General features: G+C 30.6%; 2 protein-coding genes across 2 annotated transcripts; both read left to right on the top strand.

Moving 5' to 3' along the window:
* The first annotated feature begins 260 nt into the window (after window positions 1–260).
* Window positions 261–1,482, top strand: Tsp_09246 (RNA-binding protein 34). Its single transcript, XM_003375620.1, is given in 7 exon segments — window positions 261–372; window positions 537–580; window positions 600–617; window positions 643–682; window positions 857–922; window positions 1,040–1,146; window positions 1,216–1,482. The coding sequence occupies 7 exon segments, from the start codon at window positions 261–263 to the stop codon at window positions 1,480–1,482; spliced, it is 654 nt and encodes a 217-aa protein (XP_003375668.1).
* A 2,564-nt stretch (window positions 1,483–4,046) lies between these two features.
* On the top strand, window positions 4,047–6,633 carry Tsp_09245 (conserved hypothetical protein). Its single transcript, XM_003375619.1, has 7 exons — window positions 4,047–4,063; window positions 4,291–4,345; window positions 4,860–4,976; window positions 5,702–5,845; window positions 6,141–6,218; window positions 6,326–6,391; window positions 6,607–6,633. The coding sequence occupies exons 1-7, from the start codon at window positions 4,047–4,049 to the stop codon at window positions 6,631–6,633; spliced, it is 504 nt and encodes a 167-aa protein (XP_003375667.1).
* The last annotated feature ends 4,100 nt before the right edge of the window (window positions 6,634–10,733 follow it).

Below are 10,733 nucleotides of genomic sequence, written 5' to 3'. Positions count from 1 at the left end.
TAAGTGTTGCATTCTTGAAACTCAATGAAATTTTTTGATTATCATAGTTGTTATATATCAATGAATTTTTTTATTTTTATGTTTTTATTTATAGCACAGTGTTTATTATTTTGCATTACGATTGCATACGATGAAATGTTTATTTTCAGCAATTGGTAGTTGTAAATTGAAGAGACGAAGTTACAAATAAAGTTAAATGTTAACCGTATTGTCGACAGTTTCAAACTGACAAATAATAATCATTAGGATAGTGGACAATTATGGAAGGAACTATGACTGAAAGAAAGGATGACCGTGACGATTCAAATGAAGATGAGCGAACCATTTTTGTTACCAATCTTCCTACTGATATAAAAACAATTAAAAAAGAAAGTTCATTTTTAATTTAAATGAAAGAAATGTCACTTATATTAGTCTGTTTTAGAACCTGAAAAAACTGTTTGGTAAAATTGGGAAAATAGAATGTATACGTCTTCGATCATGTGTAAGATTATCACGTGTAATACTGCACATCTTAATTGATTTCAATCTTTTAGATTCCTGTAAATCCAAAGTTGCCACAACGCTTGGTGATTATAAAGTTGTTTTAATATTATTAGTTTTATGCGTTGACTGAAGTATCTTTATTTTTATTTTTTCTAGAAAAGCAGAAAGTACTCATGTCAATGCGTACATCCGATTCGTAAAAAAAGAAAGCGTTGACAAAGCACTAGAGTTGTATGTTGTTTTGAATTATTTTTTTTCTTATGAATATGCCACTGAAGCTTTGCTATTGTGAATGCTCTTTGATAATTCATGCCAATTGTTCCAAATTTTAGGAATGGTACACAAATGCAAGAACATCATCTTTTTGTAGACAGGTGCATAAAGAGAAGACAGTATGACAAAAAGCGCGCTGTGTTTCTTGGAAATTTGGCTTTCGGTAAATCGACTTTATCTTTCATTATTGCTCTGCTTTTGTCATATTGATTATTTCATTGAAGTGCACGCATTGGATTTTTTTCTTTTTTGTAATGCAATTTATGAATGAAGTATTCAGATATCGGCGAAGAAGAAATATATACTCATTTCACTGACTGTGGGGAAATTGATCGAATACGTGTAGTTCGAGATCCACACAACTACATTGGAAAGGGATTTGGTTTTGTTGTTTTCAAAGCAAGTTGTGCTTATTAATATTGAAGATGAAATTTTATATTTTCCATTCCATTTCAGGAATCATATTCAGTTGGTTTAGCATTGAAGCTCAACGATAGTTTATTGAAAAATCGAAAAATCAGAGTTACAAGAGTAGGGAAAAAAAGTGATGAGCACAAAATGAAAGCAAAAGTTTTACAGCGGCGCATTTCATCAATGAATAAAGTTCAACAGAAAAAAGGGACGGCAACTTTCAAGAAAAGGAAACCTGCTGAAGTCAAGCAGTTTTCAAGGAAGTTGAAAAAGCAAGTTTCAAAGAAGCCAGCGCGTTCATTTATGAAGTAAAAATTGCTCTTTTTTAAATTGAATGCAACAATGTGCTCTTATTTCTCTTTCTTCTGAAGCTAAAGTGAACTGAGGCAAGGACTGATTTTTGTTTAATATTAATAATTCCAATAGCTCTTGTGCCAAAAACTGCCTGTAATCTGTGTAGCGAGAAATAAGCACTTGGTATTTTCACTTTCAAATTTCTAACAACAGTACCATTTAAAATTTTGTCCAATTAAAGTATACCTGAAAATCAGATATTACATTTGTCAATTTGTCCACTTCTGCATCACTTCAATGCTTTGAAAAATTGCTTGTCATGAGTTGAAAATCTTATCAACAAATACAGTATTATTATTTCGATGTAATCATTTTTGACAGTCACAATGAATAGAACACATTTTGAAATATGTGAACAAAATCATTGAACGTAATCTGTCTTTTTACATATTTCAATAAGAAATTGCATTTACGTCGAAAACTGATTTCTAGGAATTTGATCTTCCATTGTCATTGTTATTGACAGTGTTCTACAATTTCCCCTTATATTATTGTATGTATGTATGTATGTATGTATGTATACGGTTTTCATCCTCTGATGGAATGTTGATACGTTGTTGGATTCGTGAGGTGGAAACCACCCCACATTAGAAAAACGAGTGCAAAAATCCTAAAAGATGTTTATGTTTTCAAAAGGAAGAAAGCATCAAAAGTTTAATTCGAATACGTCATTCAATTTCTACAACAGTACACACAAATTTAGTTATCTAAATGAGGTAAGTTTGACTATTTTTCTGTACGTTGCATTTCATTACATCAGAGTACTGTAGAACATACATGAGGAAAATACATGCATTTTTATGAATTTACAGTCACTGAGCATAATTATATTAAGCATTAGTAAGAATAGATCTGTTTTGCGCAAAATTTTTTGTTTAAGTTCAACTGCAGTTTGTAAAGGTATTTAAATTTTGAAAAAGAAAGCAAATATAAGATAAACAAATTATTATTAAAAGTAAAATAGTTTAAGCATGGAAATGGACTTCTTCTAAAAGTTGAATTTTTTATATCGCATATTTGGTTGAGATACTATTATGATTTATTATTTAAGAGGAAATCTAATAAGAGTTGATTTTTAGCGAAGAATGCTACGCGCGTACGATGCAAATCATCTTTGTTAAAAAATCATTTCTTTTCTAGCACCTCTCATTCATCTAGTCCTGCGGCATTATATTTCATTGATCTTTTGAAAATCAAAATCATTTAATATTTCTACATTGATTACAATTTTTAATATTCAAAAACGGAATAAATTATCTGAAATTCAATGGTAGCAAATTAATATTATTCATTAGTATTTAAATCACGGACAATAGAAGAGTAGTTAAACTGAGCTATGAAATAACATTCCAATAAAATATAGTTATTCATTCCCTCGCTGCAAATCTCATAATATAGTCGAAGTAAGAGATCTAATATGGTGAAAAGAATATTTTCCTTTTGCGTAGATTTTTCCTCACACAATTTTTTAAATTTAAAACTATACATTAGTCAGAAACGCTTACAGCAATTTTGTTTTCAAACAATTCGGCATTGTAGTTTCATTTATTTACAGTTGTTTCATGAAAATGTTTTATCAAAAACAAAAATTTGCTATTATGATAATAATCATATGAAAAATAGTAGAAAAGAATTTCAATATACGTAATCAGTAATTATTTAAATAAAAATATTGTAAAATTCTAAAAAAAGGGTTTAAAATAAAAAAGAAATGACAATAATAATTTGTATTGTCAATTATAAATGTAAAAAAATTTTTATGGAAATCGGCGGTCGAGACGTTTGCTTGTTCGTAGTCCACTGGTGGTTGGTGCTAAGATTGAATACCTCTAAGATTAGAGGAGCAGTCGGCCTTAGACACGAAAAGCACTGAAGGCTGCAGGAAATCTACGCTTTGCAACATTTCAAATAAATTTCATAGAGAAAATAGCAAAAATTATATATATATACGTAAAAGATAAAATGAAATATTTTTGTTTTCATGCTAGACGTAAAATGAAATTTGCATTACAAAATTAATTTCTTGACATGATATTAGTTTTTTAATATGCTGTATTCTGACAAATTTATTAAAAATCAAACATAAAATCAAGAATAATAATACTTTGCTTTAATTATAAATATGGAATTTAGTTCATTTCACTCGACAGTAGAAACGTCCGCCTGTTCGTATTCCACTGGTGGTTGATGTCGCCATTTGTGCACGCTTACAATGTGCGCAGATGTAGCTAACGCAGTAGGCGCTAGCTGAGTGCCTACTCCACCAAAAGACGCAGCCTTTTTGATAAGTGCTTTCATTTCACACTTTGCATTAGCATTTTTTTAAATTTTACATAATTAAAAGAAGTTCATAAATTACATTTTTGATTTGCTAATTTTGTTTGTCAAAGCGAAAAACCAGAGTCTTTTCATTTTTGTGAAAAGTTTTCGTCATGAGTTCCATTTATGTGGGTCATTTTTGAATTTTCAAATCTCAAATTCAGACATGCGGGGGCGTGTTTTATCTAAGTGAATTTTTTGTTATGGCGTTTTCTACCCAGTAATTTATATTTTGACTGAATTTTAAATATCAAGGTCATTTTTGAATTTTCAAATTGTTTTCATTGGTTGAATTTGGCAGGGTATCTCAATTTTTTACACGTCATTATTCTTTTTTAATGCAATGCACTCGCTACATCATCCGGTTACTTTACATGAACTGCTATTATTTCAATTATGTCCGCTAATTTATAATCATTGAACATGATTATATTAAGCATTATTAAGAATAGATCTGTTCTGTGTAAAATTTTTTGTTGAAGATCAACAGCAGTTTGTTCATGTATTTATATTTTTAAAAAGAAGACAAATATCTTATAAACAAATTATTATTAAAAGCGAATTACTGAAATCAATTAATATTTCTGCACCATTTACAATTTTTTATATTCAAAAATTGAATAAATTAAGTGAAATTTAATTGTCGTAAATTAATATTATTCATTACATGTAGAGTAATGAGCGAAAATAAGAGAGTTAAGCTGAGCTAAGAAACTACTGAATAGTATTTGAATAAAATGTATTTATTCATTTTCATGTTGCAAATTTCATAATATAGTCAAAGTAAGATCTGATATGGAGAAAACAGTATTTTCTTTTTTTGTAAATATTTTGTCACACAATTTGCATTTAATTTAAAGCAATACATTAGTCAGAAACGCGTATAGTAATTTTGTTTATGAACAATTCTACCCTTTAGTTTTATTATTTATACTATTTTTCCATAAAAATCTTTTATGAAAATCAAAAGTTTGCTCTAATTATAAATATTAAAATTATTTTTTTTCAATTGGCAGTGGAAACGTCCGCTTGTTCGTATTCCGCTGATGGTTGATATGGTGGTTTGTACACTCTTACAAAGTGAACCAACCAAAATGCTGAAGTATGCATTCGCGTTGCTGCAATGCTGTCATGTGAGATCCTTCAAAGTTCCTTTTCATCACTGAATCGCATTGGATTCCAACCAAAATATTCTATACAGCATGTTATTTAAGTTTATTTTATCACTGCATTATTATTTTTGAAATTTTGCATCATCTGAAATATTTGGTAAATTACATTTTTTGTTTGTTTACTTTTGTTTGTGAAAGCGATAAGCAAAAGTCTTTACATTTATGTGAAAAGCTTTTTGCTTGAGTTCCATTTATGTGCGTCATTTTTGATTTTTTAATTTTCAAATTTTGACATCTGTAGGCTCGTTTTGTCTGAACAAATTTTTTTGTGTTGGCTTGCAGCCCGCAGTTTACATTTTACCTGAATTTTTAATTGGTGACTTTTGCCCTCTGAAGTCTATTTTAAATTGCTGGAAGGCATTCCATTTTTCTAATTGATCCAATTAATTGAATAATTCCATTTATTAAATTCATTTAATTGCTAAGTGAGTTGGTGTTTGATGTTCAGATTGAGTACCTCAAAAATTTGAGGATCAGTCGGCTTTAGACACGAAAAGCACTGAAGGCTGCAGGAAATCTACGCTTTGCAACATTTCAAATAAATTTCATAGAGAAAATAGTAAAAATGGCCAAGGCATTACAGAGGCGTTGCACTTAGGAATCCATGAGAAACTTGTTGAATAACTGGTGAACCATGCCACTGTCCAATCCATTATTTAACATTTTGCCTAATAGTTTATGCACAGTACCGGTACCAATACTTATGTACAGTCTCATTGAATTCCTCATCTCATCTTCTTTCCAATGGAGAATTACTGAGAACTCATCACCGTATTAGTAATAGTCACATAACTCATGGAACCCGTTCTCTGGTTTCAAACACAATTGAGGTTTCTTCTGTATCGTTGTACTTTTACTTTTCCACTTCATTTTAAATTATAGTGAATTTATTTTCACTTTCAAATTCATGTTATCTTAGCGTACCGTGCAACATTTAAGCAAATATTACCCAGCAGTTTCAGAATAAATGGTCTATAAGTTTGGCACATTTCTAGATTTTGATATTTCTTGAAATTTAACTAGGATGGAGGATGTTATATAAGGTAGATATTTTCCACATTAAAACATGGTAATCTTCGAAATTGGACAGTTTTGTGCAATATTTTACTGCTTTTCGAAATGCAGATTTTCTTCGTTTCTGTACAGATCCAACTTGTTCCAACAAAATTGTTGCTAAAAATTGATCGCAATGCCAATGAAGTGGTAAATTCTTTCACTTTCAATTACAGTATCATTTTGTTTGCAATAAACCCAAGTAAATTCATCACAGAACTGTTGCTAAGATTCATTAATATTTGATTGTCTTAAAGGTATGCATTCTTCGTGTCTCCTTCGTTTGCAAATCAATCAATTCGTATCGTGGAATGCCCATTATCGTCATTATTATTATTTTTAATATTCATTAATACTTATCATGTGCCTATATGAATTTAGATTTATTTTGTTGAATCCTTCAGTTCTCTTGCTGGAGATGGACTTTTAATGCAACAGTTCGTAGAAGGAATAAATTCTGAATGCACATCAAAATAATTGAATAAATAATAACTTTTCTGAAATTTATCAAATAAGTTATTACATGGAATTCTTTTAGAATGCCCTGATAACAGTCTTACACTAAAAATTGGCATTTCAAAAACGGTCAAGAATAATTGAAATCTTTCTTGCCTCAGGGTTTCCATTATTATTAGGTCATTACGCTCTTACTACACCAATGTCAATGTGATATGTTATTTATATTGTACAATTGCTCTTGTACAACTTTTCAGAATGTACTCTATATGGTCGGCTATTTATTATAGTCAAGCACCGTTTTGAATTATACTTGTTTATATCATCTGTGTTTCAAAAATATGTTGTGCATCATCTATGAGCTCACGTTCCATTCAGGTATGTCATATTTGTAGGTCTTCAACAATATTCTAGCCGCAAACTAACAGATTTCTATTTTCGTTTACTAGCATTCATTCTACGCTTCGATATCAGAACGAAATTAATAATTTCCAGAATTGAGAATGAAAAATGGAATTTCTTTTAGAGATACTTTGAGAATGAAGGTAATAAATTCCCCAAACTCCGCCCCCATTTTGTGATTGGCTGTACTCTGATAGGTTGCACACGATTGATCGGTAATTGGCTAATGACTTCTGCTATTTTATTAGCTAATCATCATGATAAGTGATTGGGTGAATAATTTTGCCATTTGATTAGCTATTAAGCTTTGATCAAGAATTGGGTAATTGTTATTTATCAATCCTTTTCCAAATATGGGTGCATTACCATTAAAATACCTTACATGGATATAAAAAAGCATTTACTATTTTTGAAACACAGCTTTTTAATATATGTTGTTAGCTATCTTTTGTTGCGTTAAAGGAATTATAACAAAAACAAAGTTAATATGCTTAAAACTAATGTTTAACTTCTTTATATTTGCATATTGTTTGCGTATGTTGTTAAGAAGAGCATTTAACAAGATGTCTTGCAATATTTGAATGTGGCTTTAAATAAGTGGTTATCTTAGTCAATAACATTAATGATTCTTCAGTTTTACATTTCACTGTTCACATAAAATAGTATTTGCAGTCTTGAATTTTCTTTTAAATAGCTTATGCACCGTTCCGGTTGATTTGTTAAGCTTAATTAGCTGCGTCAAGCTTTATGCCCAGCAGCATTTTACTTCCTGCTTCATAGTTTACTTCTCGCTTACTCCAGTATTAGGAATCCATTTCCGCGTCTATTTTCTGTTCATTGCCATCCAGTCCAGAAAGTCGTACCCATCAGAATTTCAGCAGGCAAATTTCGGATGATGATGTCTGATCATGTTTCGCTCATCAGCTAATAACCCTCGAATGCTAAGCACTGAACTCAAATGCAAGACCAAAAAGGAAAATAAATTTGACGGTTTAAATTCCATTTTAAATAATCATTTTGAAACAGCATTCAGTTTTCATTTCTCATTTTATCTACAACTGAAGATCAACTTTGATATTTCTGTGGCACCCATGCCTTTTGTTGATGTTGACAGAAGATTATTAATCACACACAAATGCTGACATCAAACAATGCGATGTCCACTGCAGAATGAATTTGAAGCACCTTTAAGCGCTTTTCTGCTTCGTTGGTGCAGTTCATCGCTTTCTTTCTGCTTTCGAAGTGCTTCACTTTTATTTATCCATCCGAGTTTAAAAATACTGTTCAAAAGAAATGTCAGCCAACAGTTGCTTTCACTTGTCATATAAATTACCTTCTTAACTAACAATTAAATAAGAATTTATGCCTAAGGTTCTTTTTTATTTGTCAGATATTGCTCTGATGAAGGCTAGTTGAAGGCTATTCAAGTACAAAGGGAAAATCAAAAATTGGTAAATTGTCTACAGCTGCAGTTTTCAGCCAAAATTAGGAGTGGTGATTGCTGAATGTTAGCATCGAAACACTTTTCTGATTTTACCTGCCTGTTCTCTGAAAATGTTTCTAGTTTGCAAAAGAATTTAATCTTTCCAATCTTTCTTTCGCTCCTGTTCACAAGAGTTATTGTTTCTCTTCTTATGTTTTATTTAAATAAAAAATGAAATCTGGAATTTTGTTTAAAATAAAAATTTGTGGTTATGCATTTTGTATAAATTGTATGAAATTTCTCTTTCAATATCTAAAGTTAAACCGACAACTGAATTGATTAAACATTCAAGTTGCAATTTTTGTATTACGATGATAACCAAATGTTGAACATTCCAGATCAAAAAATATCTGTTGCATTTCGAAATTCTGTTGATTTTACAAAACAAAAGTGAAAGCAAAGAAAATTATTTCTTTTTGCTCTTTTACCATCGTAAAAAGTCATTACATGTCAAATTATGAAAACAAAAAATGACTTAGATAAATACGCTTATTTAACATCTCTTTGTTCAGTTATCTCTTCTTCAGGCTGTTCATTTGTTGCTTTTATATTTTTGTAGAATAATGCAATTAGATAATAAAGATATTTAATTTGTAAAAAACAAGACCGTCAATTCTACTTTTCATTTATTTCACTCCTCAATGCTTATCATTAGCTTGTGCTATTTTCCGTATCGTAGGTTTGAGATGTTTTCGAATGATGAGAATAAATAATGAATTTCAGTTTGTATCTTGAAGAACCGACATAAGCCAATACACAAAGGGAGATGCCACACGCTCAACTGCACAAATCATAATGACAAATACCTGTTGTGAATAAACATACAAACAATGGCTTAATGTAGCACATTATTATTGTAATATTACAGTTAATCCATTTTTTCAACATAACGATTAGTTGGTTGCCGTGGAACAGTGTCTACAACTTTAGAAATGGACTTTTTCCACGTTATCGTTGTATTGCCCATCTTGTTCATTGTATATATTGTAATAAAGTTCTGATTTGCTTGTTGTAAAATGGAAATTTCTGTACTATACATTTGCTCAGTTCTGAAGCGCTTATATCGAATAGCAGAAAAGTTTCTGCGAAAACAGTCTGTTCATCAGCATAGATGTGAAGAAGTAAAATGCAAAAGCAAACTTACAAGAATAAAATTAAGCAATAAGATAATCAATAAGAGAAATGTAAAACGCAAAAACTTTTTAAAAGCATCATCTGCAGTCTAAAAACAAATATACACATTTCCAGGTTATAACTAAAAGCTTTTTCTTTAAAACATAGTAAATGCTTTTTTATGTCCATATAAGGTACTTTAATGGAAATGCACCTATATTTGGTAAAGATTTGATAAACAACAATCATCCAATCCTAGATCACAGCTGAATAGCTAATCAAATGGCACAGTTATTCACCCAATCACTTATCACAATAATTAACTAATAAAATAGCATAAGTTAGTAGCCAATTACCGAACAATACCCATACAACCAATCAGCGACCAGCCAATCACAAAAATGAGTCGAATTTTGCGGATGAGTTCAGACCAAACCTTTGTGCGATTTTCGAAAGTAGGCTCTTGTCACAAATATTGCTTTTTTGTTATATACTTTTCATTTCTCAAAAATTAATAGGTTCTGGGAAGTTTCACGGCAAACAAACGCGTACGTGTCGAATACATGGCCTCTAAAGTTGTCATGTGCCTATCTTAATACACAGAGAAGCAACCCATCTGAAACTCCGTTGATATCGATCGACGATAGTTGAATTTTGGTATAGGAAAGTTTTTCGACATAATAATGAGGTGTTCGCTGAAAATGCCAAGTCTTGTGCAATATTTCGTTGTTTTAGGCAAGTCGATTTTCGTTCATTTTCGGTCCATTTCGAATAAATTGAAAAAAGTTGTTTCAATACGGGTTGAGATGTGCATAAAATCTTCCATTTGTTAGTTTCCCACTGTCTTATCTCATTTCATCGACCAGTAGAAAGGAATTTTTCAAGCTGTTCCTGCCAATATTTATTAACACCTGAGTGTCTTATCCTATGCTGACTGTACGTTTGATGTTTTCGAAAAACAATCATATCATTGAATTCTATGCTGTTCATGATCTTAATTATTCATTGGGCATCTCATTGATACCAAACATGTCGTTGTTTGATCGCATTTTCGCTTAATCCATCATAATGAAGTTACGCTTATGCAAATGAGCTTAAAATGTTGTATTTTGTCAAAATAATTAATTTTGAAGGATGAAAATAGATAAATTACATTTATGAAAAACTAATGCGCCTATAGGTAGTATTTATTCTGATTTTTCGACATATTT

The sequence above is a fragment of the Trichinella spiralis genome (genome assembly GCF_000181795.1).
Source record: "Trichinella spiralis strain ISS 195 chromosome Unknown Scfld5, whole genome shotgun sequence".
NCBI lineage: Eukaryota > Metazoa > Nematoda > Enoplea > Trichinellida > Trichinellidae > Trichinella > Trichinella spiralis.
The sequence above is the reverse complement of the archived record's forward strand: the minus strand, read 5'-3'. Positions and strand labels throughout refer to the sequence as shown.

What these genes read in the sequence shown, in the direction of transcription:
- Tsp_09246 (XM_003375620.1), top strand. Translation starts at nt 261, where the DNA reads ATGGAAGGAACTATGACTGAAAGAAAGGATGACCGTGACGATTCAAAT. An exon ending in AAAAACAATTAAAAAAGAAA is followed by an intron (nt 373 to 536) that starts GTTCATTTTTAA and finishes TCAATCTTTTAG; the next exon opens with ATTCCTGTAAATCCAAAGTT. An exon ending in TCTTGGAAATTTGGCTTTCG is followed by an intron (nt 923 to 1,039) that starts GTAAATCGACTT and finishes TGAAGTATTCAG; the next exon opens with ATATCGGCGAAGAAGAAATA.
- Tsp_09245 (XM_003375619.1), top strand. An exon ending in ATCAACAGCAGTTTGTTCAT is followed by an intron (nt 4,346 to 4,859) that starts GTATTTATATTT and finishes TTCAATTGGCAG; the next exon opens with TGGAAACGTCCGCTTGTTCG. An exon ending in TGGTTTCAAACACAATTGAG is followed by an intron (nt 5,846 to 6,140) that starts GTTTCTTCTGTA and finishes TTCGAAATGCAG; the next exon opens with ATTTTCTTCGTTTCTGTACA.